The 25289-nt window shown below is 38.7% G+C and overlaps 1 protein-coding gene across 2 annotated transcripts; it reads right to left on the minus strand.

Annotated features, from left to right (window-relative positions):
* Positions 1-1967: 1967 nt before the first annotated feature.
* Positions 1968-24503, minus strand: tab1 (TGF-beta activated kinase 1/MAP3K7 binding protein 1). Of its 2 annotated transcripts, none has more exons than XM_042485791.2 (11): positions 24388-24503; positions 21600-21730; positions 20236-20389; positions 19783-19878; positions 18855-18993; positions 14079-14195; positions 11663-11774; positions 9451-9595; positions 8078-8291; positions 5527-5680; positions 1968-2652 (listed from the first exon to the last, which is right to left on the minus strand). In XM_042485791.2, the coding sequence occupies exons 1-11, from the start codon at positions 24418-24420 to the stop codon at positions 2430-2432; spliced, it is 1518 nt and encodes a 505-aa protein (XP_042341725.1). In that variant the 5' UTR covers positions 24421-24503; the 3' UTR covers positions 1968-2429. The 2 variants fall into 2 exon arrangements, with proteins under 2 accessions (XP_042341725.1, XP_042341724.1); XM_042485790.2 differs by having other exon boundaries at positions 1968-2655.
* Positions 24504-25289: the final 786 nt, after the last annotated feature.

Below are 25289 nucleotides of genomic sequence, written 5' to 3' on the forward strand. Positions count from 1 at the left end.
TCCAGGTTCAGGTTTTTGTTTTCCAGATTTAGATTTGTGTCTAGTGAGCGGCATGCAATCTCAAAAAGCTGGACTTTTTATTTTTATTTTTTTTGCCACTGAAATTTTCTGCCCAGGCCTTGACAGTGTATAATAAAAAATGTAGAGCCTGATTTTTTTTGCCTAATATCTAGAAGATATACTTTTCACACTAACACCCCATACTCACTTTGACATCAAATAAACAATTTTAAGGCCTCTCCAAAGACGTTTAGCGTTAAACCTGTATATCTTTATTTAAAATACTATACTTGATGTTGTCTTTTTTGTTGCAGTAGTCTAGGGTTGCAGCAGTATTTCACAATTCTTATCATTTATATAGTAATTAATGTTACACTGTCTTTTCTCTTATCTCTTTTCCTGTAAGTTTCTATCATTTAATATTTTATATTTTGTTGCACTTTAAAGCACTTTGAAACCACCTTGCCTATTATTATTATTATTATTATCATAATAATCATGGTCATTATTATTAATTAACTTTCCTCCCTTATTAGTTACAGAGACCTTTGACAGACTGAAAAAGAAGGTAGGCTTTTTTGTTAGCCATTTGCAGCTGGCACCAGTGTTGCATTTTAGGAGAGAAAAAAAAGTATTAATTTTTTTCTCTGAGATACACACCACTACTTATCATCTTATTAAAAAAAAAACAAATGTACTTCCAGTTTTAAACAGTCTTGTTTGTTTCAAAGTGTAGCCGTAGAGAGGAAGTCATCTTCTGATGATGAATTACTGGCAAGGTACTTTGCAGAACGCCCACAGGAACAAATGAGTCATTTAGTGTTAAACTGTTCATTAACAAAGCATACCCTATGTGACCACATGTCACCACAGATGTTGTGATACTGACCTAATGGGACCTTCCAGGGGGCAGATGTATAAACCATTCATACGCACAATAACTGTGCATATGTCTTTATCCACACATTAACTGGTATTCATAAAGGGTAGGATGTGTGGTGAGAATGTACGCACCTCATGCATTCTTCAGACGAGGCGTTTTAGCTGAGACAGCTGCGGGTGATATGAAGGTAAACGTTAAATATAAGCTAAGTGCGGTAACATTATAATACAACACTGTTTTCACGTTTAGTGCAAATTTCACTGATCGCACAGCCTTCAGTAAAATGTCAAATGCACATTTATAAACTTTATTTTAAATAACTTGTAATTTATCTATGACTTAAATTTAATAATCACAAAAATTGAGATTACACTGTGTTGATGGTTTGTAGAAATGTGAAGAACTGGTGATACATATGCTGCAAAATATCCACAGCAGTGCTGCTGTGAAATTGAATGAATCACTAAATCACATTATGCTTCCACACTGCCCCTGTTCATATTGCATTATTTCATTATCATGCCTACTCTGCTATTATAGTGCCCTGTTTTTACATAGTAACTAATTTTTAAATTAGTTTTTAATGCATATTATGCACCATGGGGAGTTTGCAGTTTTGATGTATGCTTGCTCATATGACATATAATAACTTTTATTTCTCCTAGTTTGTAATAACAGCTACTCTGGCGCCACTAGAGAACCTCCTGGATGCAATATGATCAGTGAAATTGCATTGCTTCTTTGCATATAGATACTTATAGATACTGCCAGCAAATTGATGTTTAAGGGCATTTCTATATCCCTTTATGGGGAGCTCTGGGTGTGCAAATGAGGCTTGCAAACTTGTGCCCAGCTTTGCAATGACTGAGATTTGCAGAACAGAACCAGGCACATGCACAGATGAATATGTCTGACGAAAATAATTTGAATGAAAATATCTGTCTTTGCTGGTACACATAGTTTTAGTCGTGAATACAGTTTTATACATCTGGCCCCAGGTCTTGTTTGAACAAATCAAAATTGATATATTTTAAGCAAGAGATGATCAAATGTCATGTTATTAATATGAAGATGAGAGAGCCTATTGAGTCATTTCGAGATTTACTTTCATTAAAAAGTACTTTCAAACGCATCCATTAAATCCATTTTAAGGCCGTACTAATCGCTGTTGACAAACTGTCAAGTATATGAGATTTATGTTTGCAGATACATCTTTTTTACATGTGACAATAATGGCTACAATCTGGATTACATATATTAACAATCACTCATGACCAGCATCTGAAAGAGAAGCGGAAACATCATTTTGTGACACGAGTATCTCACGGTCTCGGGGTTGTTCTTTGCCCACCGGCTCACCCTCTGTTTGACAGCAAGACCCGGTAACCCCAGTCTGTCCTCAATGCGTCCCCATGCACCTTTAGGTCACTTATTTTTACACATTAAAAGCATTTCATCTGTCATTTTAACTACCTCTTAAAATCTTTGTCCCTTTGCAATCCATGTGTCCCTTTCCAATTGGCACCCAGCACCCTCCTGGTCCTCCTCACTGGGGTCCCAGTCCTCCCTGGGTGCTCTGGCTGTCACTGTGGTCACTTCCCCACAGGCGGTAAAACTGACTGAAGTCCACGTAAGGTGGCACCCTGCCCGTCTCGTCGGGCTGAGCAGCCTGGCTGCCTCTCTGGCGGAACAGGCTGCCGTCTCCCGAGCTGGAGCTGGAGCTCTGCGTCTGGGTGTTGGTGGACTGGAGGGTGGCTGTGGGACTCTGACTGCTGGGGAGAGTGGAGGTGTAGAGGAGGGAGGAGGAGGAGGAGAAAGGTGGTTGGTTGGGGAGGGTGGAGGTAGAGGAGGAGACAGGTATGAGGGTGGGAATAGAGGAGGAAGAAGTGGGGATGTTGGGAGAGAGGAAGGGGTCCATGTCGTGGGTTGAGAGACAGAGGAGAGAGGTGGAGAGAGGGAGAGGGCGGGGAGGAGGAGGAGTGGTGGAAAGAGAGAAGAGGGAGGTGGAGAGAGGGAGAGGAGGAAGAGGAGAGAGAGGGATAAGGGGGGAAAAAGGGAGTTCAATTATGGGCTGCAGGATGTCGACGGAGGTCTGGCAGGTAGCGGGGTGAAACATGCTAAAGGAGTGGAGACAGGAGAGGCAAGGACAGAGTGTAGGACACAGGATGGATATTTGCGAGTCGGGGCCCATAAGGAAGAGAAATACAGATGTGAGTCAGACAGTGAGTGACAGAGTTTAAGTCATAAAGGAAGAGGAGACAGAGAGGAAATCCTTGTGAAGGAGCGAGCAAAGGTTAAAAAAGGACAGAAAGTGTGCACATGCAGCAAACCTGAAGCAGCAGCAGCATGACCGTTACTCATGAACATTGTTATTACTACACAAGTAGTTTCAAGCAGGTAACTTCCTTAATTCAAGACACATTAAAGCATGCTGAGGAAAGCAATGTTTCATGCTTTGTTATAAATTCAACTTAGAATTAACCTGGCAGAAAAGCATCACATATCACATGTTAAGTGTACACAAGTTTAAAAATGTTTTGTTGAAATGCTGTCTGAATCAGCATTTAAGGCACTTTCTAGCAAATTAAAAAGAAGCCAACATCAGCAATTCATGCTGAGGACATTATGGTCTCCCTTTAAAAAAAATAAAGGTAAAATTGTCCCCCCAGTTGATTTTATGTCCAATACTGTAGAAAAGCAAATGTTACAATATGACAACTGTCAATTTATATACCATGGCATACCGAAACCAGTACCTCGCTGCAACCTTTATTAATATTACACAGCAAAACAATGTGATTAACATAATATTATGCTCATATGTTCATGAATGGATTAATTGAGCCACAAATGTCTGACAAGCTGTGCACAATTTACTGCCAGGCCAAGCACCAGCAGCATGAAGGAGAAGAAGACTGGTGCACACATTGTTAACTAGAAATTTCATGGGTTTTTTTCAATGATGAAAATAGACAGCAGATATAGTCTTTCAAGAAAACTAAAACTGCTCTAATATGGTAACATTTTGGAACAGAGCCGACAACAGAGGTAACCTAACTAACTGCAGGTGATGCAGCACTGCCTTTTTGAGCAGCACTTTTGTTTGTTTGTTCCTGTCGCTTGCTTTGAAAGCTCTGCAATAGATGGAGAGCAGCTGATTCATGAAGTTGAAATAAGATTTTATCTACATGATAGCTTCTTGTTTACTAAAAAAAATCGAGAGCCAATGGTAGCAGCTTTGCTGAGGAGAGATTGCTTGGGAGCTGAGAGTTTCTTTCTGTAAATATCACAATATAAAATGTATTTTTCCTGTTTAATAAGTAACGTTAAATGTGTAGGAAGATGACAAGTAGGCTCCTGGCCCATTTTTCTACTGGTTACATTTCCAGTCTGATCTGTTATTATGGCCCACTCTGCAGCAGCTGCTTTGTAAAATGCGACACCCACTAAAACTTAGTATACCTGTACAGCATGGGGTTTGGCTCAATATCAAACAGGTTTAATTTTGTTTTTACACCAGCCCATTTCTAGTCAGGACCATATAAAACGGTAGTGACCAGGAAGTTGCAGCATGAAAATCATGGACACTGCATGGAAAAAACACAAAAATATACGCCAAGCGGACAAAGCTCGTTCCAAAACCAGGGTGAGTCTGGGATTGGCTTTCACTTTCACTTTTTTGCTGGCAAGCACTGAAGAAGAGGATGGGGATGGATGGAGAGGGTGATGAAAAGCGATGTAGAGTTAGCCTGTTTTCTACTGGACAAGTAAGTAAGTGACGACTAAAGTATCGACTTTTCCATTACAACAAACCTAAATATTCTAGAACAGGAGCTTGCAGTATATGTACAAGAAGTCGAGGGAGGACGGACCGAGTTTTAATGTTGTGTTTACAAACTGTGATCCACAATTTTTGCATGTTTAAATCTTTAAATACACGCCCTTTCTACAGTGTTTAACACGGGGGGCTGGTTTTGTGATGTAGCTTGGTACCATGGGGTCATGCCACATACCTGTCGTACAGACTGTGGAAAAAGCATGTGTTGAGCACCAGCTGGCAGTACAAGCAGGACTGGAGGCTGTTACAATTTCAGCACAATTTAAGTAGGAATTTTTCAAACTATTAACTTCTTGGAAAAGCAATAATGTGTTCCTGTATTTTGTTTCTGTACAACACTGTCTAAAAACACAGTAAAACTGACTCCCCAGAGCAACATTGATTTAATTATATTCATATGCTCACAGTACAGCATGCTGGTTATACTTTATGTTCATGTGAAAGTTCAACATTAAAGTACTTTTTCAGCTGTACTTGATCACTGTTCCCTTTCTAGTCTTTGAAAGGGACCCTGGCATGAGCGCTCACAGCAGCGGGACAACAGGGATGTGAAAACTATGCTTACACATAAATAAGCATGGCAGTGGAGGGACACAGGGGAGTGGAAATCAAGCTAACCTAAAATAAATACAACAAGGGAGGGTCGAGGGAGTTATCTAAAACACAGCCAAAATAAACTTTGGGAGGGGCGAGTGGAGCCAGAAAAAAGCTTACCAACAGCAGTGGGACCGGGGAGTGAAAAAGTTTATGCAGCATAGACACAACAGCGAGAGACAAAAAGCTAAAAGTAACAAACCAAGCTTACCCTGGTGTGGGGGTGCCTTCCTCCAGGGTGGAGGCCGTGTTGGTCCCATTGGTGAGGGTACTCTGTGAGGGCATGACCAGCGAGAGGGTGACACTGGTCTTACTGGTGCTCTGGCTGTTGGAGTAAGGCACTGACACGGGGTAGATACGTCCACCTGAAAGACAGGTGTAAAAGGTTTAAAAATCACTTTCAATTATTGAATCTGTTTCATCTCAGAGCCATCTAGAAAGTTCAATAACCAGTAAGTGAAAGGCTGATGTTGCCTCAGGTGCATCAATATTGTTTTTTTTTTCTTTTTACAAGTTCTATTATCAAGAAAAACAGTAAAACTAGTGTGTAGCTTCGGCATTTAATGGGCATCTTGGGAACCTAAAGCAAATTGGATTTTTTCTGCCTTGACTTTGTTATTTTGGCTGTGCGGTATTCTTGGGTTCACCTCTCAAAATCTTTGATTTCTCTTTCTCAAGGCTGGCTGCTCAGTCGAGGATAAACCTAGAACTATTTTAAGTTTTCTTTTGAAGTGTAGCTCTCCACTGGGCTCAACTTTCTCTCTCTTTATTCGAGAAACCAACCCTAAAAGTTTAATATAATCCATATATATATCATAATTCAGATTCTTTTTAACCTTCGGTATGGCTCCAAATTTCAACAATCATAATAAGTCTGAGTCAGGGTCCCCACACATTTTGATGGTCAAAATTTCAAAAGTTTTCCATGACTTTTCAAGAATCCTTTTTTTTTCTTGCCCCACTTACCAGGCGTGTTTTGAATATATCATATTAAAACGCATTATTATTAAACTTGCTGGCATGCATGAAGAGAGAGAGGGAACGAGTGGAATAAATGAAGAAACGTGTGTGATAAAGACAATGTCCTCACATATCAACGCATATTTGAGCAACGTTATGCCAACAGCTACCAAAAAGTAAATTTGCTGCTATGTAACCTAACATGGAAGCTGATTCACAGATAATAACTGTAACAATTTCATTACAAAATCACAAACACACAAAAACAAAATTCCATGACTTTTCCGAAACTTTCCAATTATTTTTTTTACTAATCAATGAGTTTTCCAAGCCTGAACAATGCAACTGTGAAATTTCATGAATTCTCCAGGTTTTCCATGACTGTGGAAACCCTGTCTAAAGATGTTTGCGTACCAGCATCTCACCCTAAACTATTACAGCTTAAATACAAAATCTTAAACTACAGTGTTTCTTCCCAACAGCAGTACCGAAGTGTGTGAGTTTTATTTCACCCAGCCAGAAGTTATTTAAGGCTTCCCATGACACAAGAAGGGCTTCAGATACATATTTGTACACGGTTATAGACGTCGAATTATATTTAATAAAATGCTTCCCACACCCATATACTGTTACAATTGCCCTTGTACATGGGGGCAACATTTAACATTGGGTGTTTTAATTAATATTACGACTTTAACATTGCTTGTAAAAACAAGTGGCTGGTAACAAGTAGAACACGAAAACAAGTTACCAAGAAAAGATTTGTTTCCCCTTAATTCAAGAGGTTTTTAAGTAATGACATCAAAACCAAAACATTGTTACAGCTGACCTCAGCCTCCCCTAATAAATCCAGCATTTCCTGTCACAGAGAAAAAAATTACTCAAAGCTAGGAGAAATGCAGGTGAGACAGAGGTGTTCAACAGCAGCGTGTATCCCAGCTTCTACAGAAGTGTTTAATGGTTTGTGTGTGTGTGTGTGTGTGTGTGTGTGTGTGTGTGTGTGTGTGTGTGTGTGTGTGTTAAGCAAAGAGGCACTTGGGACAGGCAGATATGTTGGATGTAGCAGTAAATTATGGAGGCAATGTATAGTGAACATTCAGCATGAACCTCAGTTTGTCAAAAGCACCAGATTTGTCACATTTTTGTCACATCTGATCAGCTTTCAAACGACTTGGAAGAAACATCAGCTGATAACGATCGATAGCCAGAACACCTTTTTCTGGGAGTGTTCATCTTTTAATCCTTGCTCTTCCCCAACTCTGGCAGCTCAAAATACAGATAGTGATTTTGTTGCATATGAGGAGATTTTTTTCATAGTAGTGGTGCAACTAAATGCATATGGAGGAAGCAATGAATTATTTAGTGTGATTTTAAACTAAAGCTGAGAGTTGGGACTGTCTAAGAGTGTCCAAAGAGAGCCGCAAGATGATAAACGCATTTGGAAAACAAAGGGATCTACCCCATAAAGTTATTTTTATTTGTTAGAACATTTATCTCTGCTGTTTCTTTGTGAAATACCGAATAGTTTTGTATTCAAGCAATATTTGTATTTAACAATTTTTAGCTTGAAGTGCTAAAAGTTAATAAATTTTGTAACCTATGACAAGGTATAAGTTCACTTTGAGTTGGGCAAAAATAGTTGGAAACCACTGATATAAAGTGTTTTTCACTGTTCTGTATGATTCCAAATAGCAAATTTTCCACATGCTGCTCCACTGCTGTTGGTGCAGCCAGTGTGGAGGTCTGTTCCCTAGGTGAATACTTCATGAAACTTGAACCAATAACAGAATGGCCTTTCCTACCCTGCGTGGGCGTGAGCACTCCGTCAGCCAGCGGGTAGTTGAGCGTGCGGATGAGCAGGGTCATGTCCTCGTGGCGAGAACAGTAGGTTGCCCTCTGACGGCCGGACACGTAGACGTCGTGGTGCAGCCGTTTGACGCGCTCCACCACCGACTGAGCCACGGCCTCCAAGCTGGTCTGCAGGGCCAGCTCTGCCGCTACCATGGCAACGATTTCCTATGGTGGACAGCAGAGGAGACAGGAAAAAGACTGATTAAAGTTAAGGAGCTAAAAAAGATTATGAGGATGGAAAAAAAAGAAGGAAAATACAATAAGTCAGGAAAAATAAAACAGCAATTGATGCCATGGCCAAATAAGGGCAAGAAAACACGAACACAAAAAGAGGCAAGGAACAGAAATAACAATATACACACTTCGGAATAATGGCCCCAAAAGAACCCCTTTTGGAAGAAAAAGTTCCTCCAGGATTGTTAAAAGCATGGATGTTAAATGATCTTTAGCCTAAAATATTCAAATGTTACCAATTTTTGAGAAGGTATTTTTTAGGGCTGCCCCCCTAAAAGTTGAAGACTCGAATCATTTGACTGAGACTGATTCAAGTCGAGAAGTCGTTTTGTTTTGTTTCTTGCTTGTCAGTGTGCTGTGCAGTGTACTTCTGGGGACGTCTTGGTCCCTAGATTTTGGAGTGGAGTGAACACTCTTGACTTCACACTGCTCTTTGATACAGACTGCCGTGTAGACGCGATGCAGCAGCACAGAGGAGGAGACACTCTGTGCCATAAGGCTCTGAGATATTATCATCTTCTCTCTTCTGCATAGAAATGATGAATTTACAGCTTACAGCAACTTTACATGACACATTCTCTGGCTTTGGTTTGAATTGTGATGTTGCCAAAAGATGGTGCTGCACACTGCAGATTAGCACCTTTAACTTGTTTATTGTACGACAGTAAATTATATATTATTATAAGAGGGTTCTACTGTATCATAACAGAGCCCTCTTGAAGAGCTCCAGGTGAAAACTTTCTTCTATCAGGAACCCAAAAGAGTTGTTTTATGGGGACAAGCCAAAGAACCCAACATGATTAAAGTTAGCACCCTAATTTGAGAGGAACAGCAGAAAGATGACGTCAATCAAAAGGAGAAAAGAGCAGGTTTGGGTGGGAGGGGATGATAGAGGTCATCGAAAGGAAGGAAGGAATAAAAAAATAAAAAAATCAGATTTAGGTTAAAGAAATACAGATATATGCAGAGTAGGTGGTTGGCACAAGAACAAAGAGAAACATCAACATAGAGATTAAAAGAGAAAGAAAGAAAAACAGGTGGTGGAAAGATGACTGAGGCTGGAAAAAATCATCAGGATGAATCTGCTAACCTGATTGGCTTGTTCAGGGCCGTGGGCGGACTCAAGGGCATTGATTAGACCTTCTGACATCAGCAGCAAGAAGCCTGTCACACTGTCCAGAGACTGGCTGCCATGAATCTCTGGCTCTGCGATGATTGGCCTCGTCTTGGCCGCACTGATGGTGGAGGAGGACAGTACAAGATTGATATAGAGATAATTTGACATCAAGGAAAAAGAAAGAGGAAAGCATGCAGAGACAGAACTGTCAGAGAGTTAAGTAGAAGGAAGGAGGGAGGTACTGAGATTTAAAGAGACATAAGTGCACCTGACCTAAATACAGTACGCCCGGCTAATCTCATAGATCCAAAGAAAACACTTATACTTTGTCCACATCAAATTTCCTGCAGTCTCTTTGATGGCACTAAGGAGGAAATTCTATAAAGATTATATTGTGTGTTTTATTGAGGATCATAATTGGAATGACTCGTAGATATCCGAGCCTGATTTGCTTGGCCTGGACTGCAGACAGGAACAGGAAATGAGAAGTGTGAGAGAAGGGGCCCCAGATCATGGAATTTCAAGAGGCTCAGAAAGGCTGGAGGAGAGTCAGATCTGATAACAAAGACCTTAGTATGGAGACAGAGCCTCCACTGTCCAGGTAATGCCGAGTACGCACGCACACACAGATGCGACTTTAAAATGTCTCATTAGATGCCCCAGTTCCACTTGAACCACTGTGCTTAAAGAAAAAGTTCACCATTTTGGGAGGTACACTCCAGTTTCTTGCTGAGAGGTAATTAGGAAGATCAAGACCACTCTTCTGTCTGTTTGCAAAATATGAAGCTAAATCTGGCAGGCAAAAAGCTCAGACTGACAGAAAGGTCCAGTATGTTGGATTTAGGGAGATGCATTGGCAGAAAAGGAAGATAATAGGTTAGTTTTCTTCAGTTTATAATCACCCGAAAACAAGAATGGCTGTGTTTTTGTTGTCTTGGAATCAGCCGTTTATATTGACATGGGGACCCTCGTCCACGGAGATCGTCATGTTGTACCGCCAGGTTTCGACTAGGGGTCGATCAATATTGTTTTTCAGGACAGATACCGCTTATTAGTAGTAATGAGACTGATAATAGATATTTGGAAGCCAATATGCATTTACAATAACAATGAAAATCTAATTTTTTTGAATTTGGACTAGAACAAACTCCAACACAAAACTTTGTTTAAATGCCTTCAGCAAATATTTGACCAACACTGAAACTTTCAACATCATATACAGAAAGTTCCAAGCAATGTTTTTTTAGTCAAGTGAAAATTTAAATTAAAAAAATTAATAAATAATAAAAGCTCCCTGAGGTTTTACAAAATACATGTTCCTCCCATGCTGACACTTTCTTTGCACCTTTTAATTAATTTTTCTCTGCAATCATTAAAATAAAACCATCAACACAGATAATCTGCAAAATGCCAGACCGATAATCTGTAGACCCCTAGTTTCTACAATGGCCCAGAATGGACAAACCAAACACTGGCTGGTCTGTAACAATCAGCATCAGAAAAAGTGTTTCTTCTAGCGGTTTAAATCAGCAATTATTTTGAGTAAAAATCTTCTGTGGATAATTCAGCTCCTGAACATCTAAATCTTGAGTAATAAGAGAAAAAAAGGTAAGCACAGATTAGCAGAACTGCTGGACGCCACTAAATCTACTTAAATCGACACACTGTTACTTTAAAAGACTGGAAACGGGGGGAAAACATCTGGCCTGGCTTGATCCAAAGTTTAAAAAAATTGCCTACAGGCACCTCTTAATTTTACAAACTGAGACTTTATAACCTGTTTCTTTAAAATGTGCATTGACAGAAATTCAAACGCCAAAAAAACAAACAGTTACTTCCTGTAGTTCACTGTCCTGAGCCAAGAAACTGTTCCAGCACACAGCTTCTCATAATACTAAAACTTGTTTTCAGTTTAATAAAAACTCGGCTCTTGACCTCCCACTTTGTCTGAATAACAATAACTTCTTGCAAAGACTTAGAATTTTATAATATTGCTTAAAAAAAGCTGTATTCAATTAATAGTTGCTCCTAATAACGTATCAGCTGTGAGATCAGTGCATCATTAGAAAAAGCAAAGGAAGGAAGAATATTACAGAAAATGAGGCAGAAAAAGCTAAAGACAATAAAAAAGTGTGGCAGTATGTGAGTTGTGCATTTATGATGTAGTTTGAGTATCTGACTTCACCTGAGCAGATCGATTTCATTGTAGTTGAACTTGACCCGGTAGTCTCCGAGCCTCCTGGTACTGCTCTGACCAGCAATCTGCCCCGCCTGCCTCACACGAGCTGAATCCACACCTGCATAAAAAAAGGGGAGAGGAGACGCATTAAAAACCAGGAGAGACAGAAAATGAGGACAAACACAGGAGATGAGTTTAAGGATATGATGATAGGCAGAGAGGTTATGGGGGAGAAGAGTAAATGATTTAGTACGGAGAGGAAAGTTTAATGAAATAACACAAAAGCAATAAGAAGAAGCAGGAAAATGTGGGTGGGAGGAGAAGAGGGGGAGGGTGGGTGTATGTGTTTGGGAGATGGATGAAAAAGTGAGCGGAGAGGTCACCTTCAGCTGGGTTAATGGAATGACTGCCATTTCATTTAAATCATTCAGAGAGGGGCCAGAACAACAGAATAATCATGTGACTCCCAACTGGAGACGGAGAGAAGGAGCGAGAGCACAAAGAGAGACAGAGAGCTCTGCATCCTCTTCTAATGATGTGCTGTGAAATGCTGGGAAACAATGCAGCTAATTCTCCGTTATATTCATTACAGGTGCCAGGCTGCACCTAATGCTTCCTCCATAATGCTAAACACAATCTATGCATTTCCTGCTATAGACAAGACCCTCATTACTGGACCATTAGCCTGGCTGTCCACCGTGGATAGATGGCTCCACGTGCGTCTCTGTGCTCGGCGACACTAATGGCTGTTTCTCTGTCAGCCCGAAAGTCCTGCATGGAATGCAAGGAATGTAATGTAAAGTATGTTTGCTATGCTACTGTGCAAATTTGATTTCTTCCAAGATACACTTCTGACTACTCATCCGACCAAAAATACTACAGTTATTTAGGTAAACAAAAAAAAAGAAAAAAAGAAAAATGCTCTTTTGTAAAATCTAATCTGAGGTTCCTGAGGTTTCTACCATTTTTTTTATTCTCCCGTTACAGGAGCTTTTCGGGTGAGTTTTTCCGACGATGCGAGGGTCTAAGGGCAGAGGGATGTTGTATGCTTTAAAGCCCTCTGAGGCAAACTGTGTTTTGTGATAATGGGCTTTATAAATAACATTGACTTGACTTAAAATTGTCTTTTGGTAACTCACTGGAAGAAAAACAAAAAAACAAAATAGCAGCAGAGTCAGTCAAGAACAAGAAGAGAGAGGCAGCACTGCTAATCATTTTAGTGAAATGGGATGTCACTGACCAAATTAAGTGAGATATCTGTCTGGGTGGGTATCGGGGCATAGTTGGCTCAGAGCTAAAAATGCCCATTATGGCTAAGAATAACATACCTTTACCCCAAACTGAGCGCTAATTAAACATAAGTTACATCAGTATAAAAAACGTGAAATGCCAGGGACCAGATTTAGCACTTTGTGGTTGTATGCTACCACTAACAAGTCAAGTTGCAGTTAACATCCATGTCTATCAAGACTGATATGTAGACATGAGAGTTCACAATGTGTCAAATGCTGATGTCACTACAAAGAAGCCGCAAATTTTAAAACATGGATGCTTCACACGCATCTTCCCCCGCCGCCACAGAAGATCTATACAATCAGCAAAATGTCGAGATGGACACCAAACATTAGTTTCACCAATTCAGTATCAGACTAAATTTCTCCCCTTCTGTTCCTCAGTTATGACGTTAAGAAATGGCCACAATGGCAAAACATTATAATGTCACAGTAAAGCTGACCTTTGACCTTTTGGATATTAAATTCCATCACTCTATAATTTTATCTCATGAGACATTTTTTGTTAAGTTTTGTCGTGATGAGCATTATGAATTCTTGAGTTCAAGGCAAAACATGTTATGTGAGGTCACAGTGACCTTAGATCCCCAAAATCTATTCAATTTCCTTCTTGAGATATTGCATTATTGAGAATAAGATGAATACCAGGTCACAGTGATCTTGACCTTTGACCACAGGAATCTTATCATTTCAGCTTGAGTTAAATGGATGTTTGTGTCAAATTTAAGGAAATTAGCTCAGGGCCTTCTTTGGATATCACATTACAGAGAAAGACATGGATACCAGGTCACAGTAATCTTGCCCTTTGACAGCCAAAATCTTATCAGTTCAGCCTTGAGTCTAAATGGATGTTTGTGCCAAATCTGAAGAAATCCTGTCAGTGTTATTGAGGTATCACCATCTCGAGACTGAAACAAACAGACCACCTGAAAACAAAAGGCCTGCAGTCACGACTATCGCTGACATGGAGGCATGAAATTAAAGTCAAAAGAATGTTTAATAGTGCAGAAAAAATATCTGAAGCTTAACTTTAAAAAAAGATGAATTCCTAAAATAGTACGGAGAATAAATCTCAACCAAATAACTGAACCTAATTGATCCGTATCAGACTATCTATCTGAGTGTCTCACCCAGTGCAGCCAGTCTCTGCAGCTCGTCTTCGTTGTCAGTGCTGTGTGGTCGGCCGATCTGTAAAACCTGGTTCTGACCGTCGCTGCTGGACTTGCACAGCAGTGCTCTGTTCGTACCTGGAAACCCAGACAAAGAGACAAAGATTCAGAAAACGAGAATGAGCACTCCTAACATAGGTTCATGCTGTAAACTAATCATTTTGTCTTTGAGGAGAGTCAACAATTCATACAAGGTTAAATGGATTGTAAACAAAAAGAATCAAATTCCTTCCGTAAATCTAATGGGTGCGACAGCAGCCAGCAGAAACAGAAAATATGAAGATGGAATTAAGTTGTAATATTTTTCATTTCAGCTTTTTGTTAACACTGTCTCAGAGAGAACCTCATTCGACTCTCTCGCCATTTTTGAGAATGAAACATTTTGCCTTCAAATTTTTCCACACATTACTAATGCAGGGACAAAGACACACTGACGCTGCTCTGCTGTGACTCAGAGGCTCAAACCTCCGCCAATGAATCAGCAAGGAAACAGTGGCACTTTTACAAAGCTAAATATCAATCACCGAATGATTAATCCAGTTGCTGACACAAGCCGACCAGAGATACATGAATGATTATTTCATTTTTATATTGAAATTTTTGGGCCACTGAGCAGGAGCCTGGCGATGACCACCCACATTTCTAATTCTGTAAATGCCATCCAAGGCCATCCAATTAGCCACATTATAGTGAAATTGCAGACAGGGGCCCCCTGCGCCTCTTTCTGTCCTCTCTGCGGGGTCCTGTGCTTCAGCCCCTGTAACCCCATGTGCTAATCAGCCAGAGCAGACATGACGCATCGCTTTTGTAGTGTTCAAAACTAATTTATTGGTCATGAAAAACTGCATATACTCTCTCAGTGAGCCTGGCAATAATCCTCATGTTCCAAAATGCAACTTGTAATTGCTACATATGTGAAAACAACCAACCAGTTGTATGTCCATATACCCTTGGCTGCCACCCACACACTCGCAGCATATCAAATTATGGGTCACATGACCTTAACTGTCAAATATATTCCACATCAACGCACAGCTGGAAGAGCTTTTTCAAGAACACTTACTCGTATGTTTAAACTACACTGGGATTCATGTTCGGTCAACTTTGAACTTCTGACCCTCACACAAAAGGCCAGTGGGGAGAAAGTGCTCCTTTCTACTCGCTACTAATTACTGCACCCCCACCCCGTTTTCTGCTCTGTGCCATGTCCTCGAGGACAAAAGAAAATGAAATCCCAGAGAGGGAGGGAGGGAGGGAGGGGGAGGGGGGCGAGCGACAGAGAGAGCGAGAGAGGGGGGGGTCTTTTTCCTTTGGCTGCTACAGAATCTAGGTTGTTAGCAAAAAAAACAGAAACATCTAAATCATTGAATTTAAGGGATTTACACTAAACGGAGTTACTTTCAATTAAAGCAACTTTAAACTAATATCCATACCCTTGATTAATGTGCCAAGATACATGAAACAAGCGCCGTATACAGCAGCTGCGGTCTAGCACTTTAACTTTGATGATTCTTAAAGAGAAATACTTCTGAGGGATAACAGTGGCTCCCCCGGGCTGGTGTGTGTGTATGTGTGTTTGAGTGTGTTTTTGTTTCCAACAGTCTAGAATATTAATTACAAATGCTTTTTTTTTTTTCTGGGCTGTAGCTTAAGATGTAAGGTGGGAATCTGCACACACTAATATTTATACACACACGTGCGCAGAATGAGCTATAATGTGACAGCCTCTGCAGCTGTCGTCTACAGGAGCCTGATTTGGCATCAGGGATTCAAAAACAATGACCGACACTGAAGTTGTGTTTTGAATGAAGACAGTCCAACATCCGTCTGAAGGCCACAGAAAAAGAATCCGTGGGAACAATTTCTGGTTCTCTGTAGAAATAAACTTTCTGCAGAGCATGTAAGCACATGTTTGCTGGAGGGGCATTTCATGATGTCTATGTGAGGCCTTTTTAAATCCACGACAAATCAGCATTTGTTTTGGTCAATTCTAACAAAATAATCTTGATACTGGGTCTTCAACAAGGGGTCCGCAACCCCTAGGGGGTCCTCAGAGTAAATGCATGGGGGGGACCAAATTATTCTTTGGTAATTTAATTTTTAAAAATTTAAAGTTTTACCCTAGGTTTTTTATTTCTTTTAATTAAAATATGTCTGCAAGTGCACATTAACATGAATCCAACATATTATTAGATAATTGGCCTATTTGTAAAACAAAACAAAGCAAAAATAAGTTACTCTGAAATATTTCTAAAGCTAATCCACTGTGAGGGACCTGTCCAAAACAGTGAGGTGAACTAATCGGCAAACATTTACGTATTCAAACATATTGCCGGACAAGCTGTATGATTATTCCAGGTGTATGGACATTCTTGTGAGCCAGAGTGGATCATTTTGTACCTTTTCAAGCAAAAGACCCTGAAAAATCTATCTCAGACACATACATGTTCAAAACATATGAATCTGAAAATCATTAATATTTAAAAACCTTTAAACCCTATTTACCATTAAAGGGTATGTTTATATGTTGCACTTTAGGCCGCTCTACACATCATTGTAGGCCGAGTTAAACATACAACTCAATTATAAAGAGGATATGTAGACGGGGGTCCCTCTACTTTACTGTGCTATATAATTTTGCAACCATTCCTATAGTTGATATCTGTATTCATGTATGTGAATTCTGTGAGTAAAAGTACATGGCCATGGAAATATTTAGCACCTTTAATCTAAAAGCTACTTTAAGTTCAGAACTAAAATTAACGAATAAGGTAAAAAGTAGTAACTGTACAAATGATACTTTATGCAGAACAGGATGAGAAATAATGAAGAGGCATACCTGCCCAACCAGAACCCGGCTCTTACACGCTCTGCCTGCAGCTGATGCTGTGCATCCAGTATTAGCTTACATGCTGCTAAAAATAGAACTAGTGCCGTCTTGGTAGAGAAGCAAAATGAGCACAAGAAAGATGGGAGACTTAATAAATGCCACATGCACAACAAAGTGTCTCACTGCTCAATGATTCTGTGCTGTTCGAAACTGTTGCATAAGTTTGATATTTAAGCTGTTTTTAATGAATGACTGAAAATGAGAAATAGGGAGGTGGAAACAGACTGAAACCTGCAGAACACATTTATCTGCAGTGTTTGGTGATTATTTCTGCCTGTAACGTATTGCGATGAAATCATCAGCTCAAAAATGAACAAAAAATACTAATTTTTAAAAAAAAAATGCTGTCCTCTCATACACATCCCTCTCTGTCTCTCTCACTTGCTCATTCCCTCAACTTGCGCCGACCCTTATTCGACCCTCAATTTATGGTTCCACATTGTGCCATCAGCCATGATTAACCCTGCCAACGCCACTCCCAAATTCCCTTAACCTTTGGAAAGTACTCTTCCCACAGAAGGAACTTATTTTCCCATGTGGAACCACCTGAACTAAATATGTCCCTGCTGCCTCCGGTTGAAACTAAAGTTCAGTTCCTGAGTTCCACAAAAGGTTCTTTGTCCCCTAGGAAAGTTCCCTGTGGTGGAGATGGCCTATATGGATTCAAAAACTTTCAAGTCCCTATCTGCTTTCTGAGAATACCACCCAGCAAGTCCAAAAGAAGTGAATGTGATTTCCAAAGAGTGACAGTCCTAAACTAAAACCTGTGTAAGTCTGACACCTACTGGTGTAAAGCACACTCTTAAGTGCTGCTCTTTTGTGCAAACCACATTTTCCAGCACCATTACAAAAACGCAAAATATTTTAAACGAAATTACAGTATTTCTTCTTTTTAATAATGACTCTGTAGTATTTCTAAATAAAAACATCTCAATAAAAGGGGAATCACCCAAGGCCCCTCAATACAAAGTCACAATACAATGTTGTTGCTATTTTAAACTCTGGATACACTATAATATTGGCACATCATACATATTGGCTAATATAAAATGAAATATTGCAGTCAGCCAACATGCTGATTTTATGTCAATATGGCAAACTGATATTTTATTTTATTTATTTATATTTCATTGACAAAGTGAACATATTTATAGTAATATATTTTATAGCATTCTTCTTATTTTGCACAATAAATGAACATTAAAATACATTGAAAATCATTGTATAGTATGTCTCCATCTGTTGGTGGACCATCATTATAAGAGCATGCATAATATGATGTTAATTCCACTACAGAGGAGACTTATGATCTCTAAAATCAGGTAAAAAACAGTAAACATATCAATATCAGTTATCAACCAAATAGGTTTTTATATATCGCCAAAAAAATCCCATGTTGCGCATCTCTGTCTTAAACCTTGTAATAAGCAATAAAAATACGACATGTAATAAATCACATAGTGATATATTGTGATTTATTACGTATTTTAAACCACGTACTATGTTGAGATAGCGTTTTCAGACTCACTACTGTCATTTTTATTGCAGTAAAATGTATCTTGTAGACTGAAAGAGCAGTTTACTTTATTATTATAGTAGCCTACTAAATGTTATAATTTCTATTAAATTGAAATTAAATTAAATTAAATTAAGTTGTTCTAATTTGTATTTTAATATTAATCATCTCTATAATAACAAACAGATACTTGGCATCCGTCTATTAATATAATATTGGCACACAGATTATGCAATACTAAGCTGTATCGATTATTTCCCCCCACCCCTACTCTGTAACCGTCCTGTCAAAGTCAGACAACTGCAGCATGTGTAAACGTGTGTGTCCATACCAACATTGGCGATATAGAGCTTGTTGTTGAGGATCAGCGCCACCACAGCTGTAGCTCCTCCTGACACCTCCTGCTCCAGCTCCTTGAGACGCTCCTGCACCTTCTGACTCTGAGGAGAGAGCTGGTGGAATGACACATTCTGACCAGCCGGGAGGAGATGAAGAAGAAAAGAGGCGGGAAGGAAGGTGGGAGTAGTTTAGGTAAAGAAAATGTAGTGAGTGGGAGGAGAGGAAAGTGAGGGGAATATAAAAAAGTGGTTGGGAGTTGTTGAGAGTAGGCAGATTTAAGGAGAAAAAGCAATAATAAGACAAGTGATAAAAAGAGGAGGTGAGTAATAAAAGAGCATTGAGTAAGAGACATGAGCCAGGGTGATAGGTAAGTGGAAACAAGAGGAGAGGGAGGAGTGGAGAAGGAGGGAAAAAAGGAAGCAGGCAGGAGGTGAGATGAAACGGGATAAGAGATGAGTAAGAGGGCCGGAGAAAGTGGGAATGAAAGAGAAAGATAAGCAAACAAGAAAAAGTGCGAGAACAGAGAAAAAGAGATTATGACTGGATGTTCTTAATGAACCGACTCACAGCGACAAGAAGTGACTAACATCATCTGACAAAAACACCCACAACCAGATGCGATATCAGAACTGAATATGTGAAGTACAGAAAAGCAGAATGAAGAGGAGACATATCATGAGGAGAAAAGGCCGGGGGGGGGGGCTGGATCCGGAGAGGGAAAACTAAGACCGGCTTATCTAATGAAACCGGCTGATGAGACCAATTAGAACATAACAAGCTCATTTTCCAATGGCTGAGCATTAGCACACACTAATGACCAAAACTGTGGTTGCTACGGAAACAAACCCAGCACCCCTCCTCTCAATTTTCTGCCAAATCTGTCAATATGGTTTACATTGTGTGCGTTTATGTGTTTGTACCTCATTGTGTGGTAGGAGGTAGTTGGACAGATGAGCTTTCTCTGCCAGAGCGTCATCTATCGTCTCAAAGTAGCTCTTCTCCACCACATCAAAGGCCTGCGAAAACAAGAACATCCCGGATGACATGATGCTGGTAATTATTTTTATAGGTCAGTCTGCACAGCACATCAATGCAAAGTACACACTCTAAATATTGTGCATGCGCTATGAAGTTCATATCTGAGATACAGAACGTACAGGGTATCTGCACATTTTTATAGTACAAATTTGAGAGCTTTTTAATACCTCTACATGGGGCTGGGCGATAAAACGAGTTAAAAACGTGTTTTAAAAGAATCTATTTCTTACCCTGGAGAATAAAGTAAAAGACTTTCCCACTCCTCCCAGAATATAAATACATCATACAATTTGCTTTGTGATCAATAACTCGTCAAACTGTTAACACACACACACCTGTGTGAGGATCCTGCGGACGTCGCTGTCTGTGTGACTGGAGTTGAGCTGTCCGAGCAGCAGTTCAGCTGTCAGACACTGAGAGGCAAAACTGGCCACTCTGCTGCCATCGTACCCGTTAAAAACACCGTACAGGAAACAGCCATCCTCGCCTCTGATTGGTGGAGAAAAAACACAAACATGCAGCTTCTGCTTCACTTCAGTGAGGGAAGACAGACAAAAACAAAAAAAAACTCTGAGGACTGGAGCGTTTTGTATAATTAGGAAGGCTCAGAGGTGTGCGTAGTCAAATAATTTTCTATTTGAGGCAAAGTGAAATGCCACATTTCGATTATATTTGAATCTGACACACACTGTATGCAGTTTCTGGAGATGGGTGTTTGTTAATAACTAGTGCAAAGCATGGCCGCCTCAATAAATCCCTTCATATTTGCAACAAGATGACACAGTATGTCAGTCATCAAACATCTACTACTGGGATGTACTGTATATGTAACAAGGTTTGGATAAAACTGATTTATTTATACAGCAGTTGGCAAGCCGAGCCACGCAGTCACGAGGGAAACCTGTGAGGCCGGTTAAACACATGTCTCTGATTGTGCTTACTGTGCACTATCACCGCCAAAAAGTCACCCCTGCATATTCAGGGCCACACACCTAATGTCCATACTTCACTTGAACCCCTGTTGGAAGATGTACTATAACAGAAGAGTACTACGATGTCGTCAATTACATAATGTCGACATTTTGGAAGAAAAAAATGCAATCTACATTTATACTGAGTGACAATAAGCTTGCATATTTTGTTTTTTAATGTAAGATGAAAAAAGAAGTGGATAAAAATATTCCTATTCTAGCAAGAAATATTGTAGTGGTGAAATGACTTATTGACTTATAACCACTTTTAAGTCAAAGCTAAAACCGTTTGTTTTTTACACTGCCTACTCCACCAGGTATGAATAAAAACTTATTTTAAACAAAATTTTAAATCATTTTAAATAACCTTTCTATCTTTGCACCTCTTGTCAGCACTTTTGCTTTTTAATGGTGATTTTTGTTTTTTTTTGTAATCATTTTGTAATTTACCTTTCATATCTTATCTGTTTACTTTTTTATTGTAAATCTGTATCATTTCTTATGTTTTATATTTCATTGCTCTGTAAGGGAATTTAAATTACCTTCTTGTATGAAATGTGCTATACACATAAAGCTGCCTTACGATACAAACTGATGAACACTGACAAAAGTAGTCGACTTGGCTTCTTAGATGAAGATATTGAGCCTAAGTGACACTGCTGTTGCCTCATCAACAGTTTTCAGTCCAAACATGATGTTATTCCTTTCACGTGTCCAGAGTGTCTCACCTGAACCTGAGGTGTCCGTCCTCATTGGGGTGACTCTGAGTTCCTTTACCATCGGGGCCATACACACAGTTGGTTGCTGCACCAACCCCGCACATCTGACACAGCGGCAGGTCATCTGTCCAGCTCTGATGCTGTCAACGACAAAAAAGGAATATATCACAAAAGCCCTTTCTCTGTAAATCTATGGAAGAAAAGCCTTCAGTACAGAGAGAAGACTAAAAGCTTAAAGAAACCTTAATTCGTCTCCTCTTAGATCCTTTAACTGTCTTGTTTAACATCACACATCATATGAGATACCCCAGTAGGACAGATGCAGTGACTTCATTTACAGGATCACTCTGCGTATGTGTGATTTAGGGAGCTAAGCACATTTTCTGTCTTTTGTAATGTCTCCCAGACAGCCTGCACACAATGTTGGCGATGAGTGACGCACATTATGACCCCTAATGTAAGCTAACCATGACACAGAAAAAACATCCATTGTCTTCAAATTATATTAAAATCCTCGTGCATAAATAATTTCTCTATTAGAGTATACTGACTTCGTCTACCACAGATTAGTGATTTAAAGTTGACTTAACTGTCTACTTTGCAAAAGCAGTTAGGCAGATATAAATTAGGCAGATTTAAATGAGCTCTTCCTTTAAACCTCTGAGTTATATGAGAATGTCGCATCAAGTACTATTTGATAAATGGATTAATGGAAAAATCAAAACCAGCAAGTGTTTTAATGAGACAAATAAATACTAGGTGGGAATCACCAGAGGCTCCACGATATGATATTATCACGATACCTAAGCCACAGAATATTAATGCAATTCTAAATGTGCTGTGATATAATGAGAATTGCAATATATTGCCATTTATGACTTTTTTCATCCACTTGCTAAATATTTCCCCAAAGAAAAACATCTGTATCATCTAATAAGATAAAGTTTTTAGTCTGTTCTTCTCACTTCACTATTTTTTATTGCAGATTACTGTATATATTGGACTGAAACCACAATTAATTTTATTATTCTAGTAGGCTACCAAAATGTATATGTTTGATTTGTATATGTAATATTAATATATTATATAATTTTAAAAAATCAATACTTGCAACATCTTGCCAAACAAAAATATCACAAAACTAGAGTGTATCAATTTTGCCCTTCACTGCAATATATGCTCATCTGCATGTAATGTAATTTCTAAATTCATGTCCACCTAAAGGAAGAGCTGGACTTGTATTAATTCATTTTTCTGTTGTTTGTGCACTGTCATGTGTGCTACTTTTGGCAGATTCACTGTGTATGGACAACTTTCTCCTATGCACGTGTTGCTGAATGCATTTTACTGTAAAGTTCACTGAGTTTACTTGTCATAGAAAGCATTAATAAATGCATGTGCCTGGTATTTCTAAAAGCACTACCATGCTATTTGCAACTGTGTGTAACAGGTTGACATGGCTAGGCTGTAAACCAAGCATCAAGTATTTCTCAATAATAATAATAATAATAATAATAATAATAATAATAATAATAATAATAATAATATAAAGCATAAAGTGCTTCCCAGATTAAAAGAATAGAAATAGAAGAAGAATAAAAATAAAATATCAGAAACTCTTTTAGCCCCTCTCCCACCCTCCTTAGGACATCATTTAGATAGATAGATATATATACTACATATTACTTTATATATCCAGAATGACATCTACGCAGTCAGACGCTCACTATCACTCAAACAATAAAAACACAAGAAAAACAGCAATTACAATAACAGCGCAAACACGAAACAGCACTGAATACATTAACATATGGGAGTGCATGTGCAAAAATACACTTTCATAAAAATATAAGTAAAATGTACATAAGAGAATTAAGCTTATATAAGCAGATAGAAATTAAAATATGAAAGAAATAACAATGGTCATATGCATACGAGACGCTAATAAATGAGATAATCTCATATAGATATATATATATAGGCTGTCTGTATTTTTCTTGATTTTCATTGATGTTTTTCATTTCTGTTATTGTTTTTAATCTCTGTGAGGCACTTTGTGTTACTCTCTGTATGAAAAGTGCCATACAAATAAAGATTTGATTGATTGATTGATTGATATAAAACAGGTTGATACCGATAAAAGACTAAACTCATATTCAAAAATATAAGGAAGTGAATGACATATTCACATAATAATGAGAGCTGGAGAGCAATAACGTGTATTCATCCACCGTTTCTAATGATTAACAAAATGCCATTTGAAATGAACGACCTCAGTCTGAAATAAAACATTAGACGGTTGTCACCGAACTCAACGGGAGTCCTAAAAAAGACCTCACAGGCAACATGCATTAAATTTTCGCTGCCAAAAAGCAACGTTTCAGGGGAAACACACCAGAGCTACAATATCTCATTCAGTTAGCCGATTCTGAGTGTCAGCTAAGTTAAGTCTGTGGGAGATAATTAAAATATGCAACGTTACAACCGGTCACATAGTTACACCTTCCTATTATTAGCAGTATTAGCTGCCCCCGGTGGTTAGACATTAACAAAATCGCATTACGTTGAGATGAAAGTTGGCTAATTTAGCTAGCTACCTGTTAGCAAACAACTTCAAAAGCCCAGCTACGTTAGCTAGCGCTAGCATCACTAAACGAAAACAAAACAGCACTGAACGGAACAAAACAAACGAATACGAGCAGCCAGGCAGATACAAGACACCTAAACATTGTTTAAAGTAGTGCAAAAGTGAAAAAACAGGTTGGTGAGAGTGATAAATAACTGAGTTTTCACTTACGCTCTGCATCAAATTCCTGCGCTGGGCCGCCATGTTGGACGGTGCGAGTTGCGTTCAGGGATTCACTGCAAGGTCGAAATTTTAAGGTTTAAGGTGAAACACTCCTGTCATTAAATTCAGTAGAAAGTTTAACTATCAAATTACATTAAAAAAAATGCTTAAACTAATACAGTTACTGACTGCTGTGATTCACCACTAATGTGAATACCAGAAAACACAACATGGGAATATTTTTTTTTATTTCATTACCGCAAAAATAAAATAACAAATTAAAACTAAAATTCACTTCATGTTTTTTTTTTAGATAACGTGTTTAAATTATGTCGTGTTGTGTTTTTAAACGTCTTGCCACTTCGGGTCAAGTGGTGTGTTATACTGCTCAGCTCAGATTTAATGGTCGCCTTCTAATTTCCGACATCATGTTAAGGCAGCAATCGTATAAATTATGTAAAAATATTGTGAATTTTTATAAAAAAAAAAACAAAAAAAAAAAAACAATTTAAATAATCATATGCTTTCTTTGTGGACGCAAATCGAAACATTTAAGTTGAAGCCTTTAACTTAGTATTTTTTTTTAAGAGAGAAGAAATAAACAGTACTTCCGTTTAGTTGCCACATTGGATTTATATATTGGATTTCCTTATACATCCATGGATTTATTCAGCAATATCGCCACCATGTGTATTTATTATCAACTACAATAATAAACTGCTACATGTTGCTGACGGCTGTTGGGACTTTTTAGCATATATTTGATTTTTTTTTATGTCTTATTGCTTCGTAAATGAAAGTCTATGTATATAGTTAGTTATATATAGTTTGTCCTCTAAGCAAAATATATAATTAGCCAATCTTTGTTTAAAGATAATTACATTGATTAAACATTACAAAATATACTTAAA

Source organism: Plectropomus leopardus, chromosome 3 (genome assembly GCF_026936395.1).
Source record: "Plectropomus leopardus strain MGB_pleo_1.0 chromosome 3, ASM2693639v1, whole genome shotgun sequence".
In the NCBI taxonomy this organism is placed as follows: domain Eukaryota; kingdom Metazoa; phylum Chordata; class Actinopteri; order Perciformes; family Serranidae; genus Plectropomus; species Plectropomus leopardus.

Excerpts from the sequence above, each read along its gene's own strand:
- tab1 (XM_042485790.2), bottom strand. The coding sequence starts at position 24,420 with ATGGCGGCCCAGCGCAGGAATTTGATGCAGAGC. Across the intron at positions 20,390-21,599 it reads GACGGACACCTCAGGTTCAG|AGGCGAGGATGGCTGTTTCC; the intron begins GTGAGACACTCT and ends TCCACCAATCAG. Across the intron at positions 14,196-18,854 it reads GCTCTATATCGCCAATGTTG|GTACGAACAGAGCACTGCTG; the intron begins GTATGGACACAC and ends CTGGGTTTCCAG.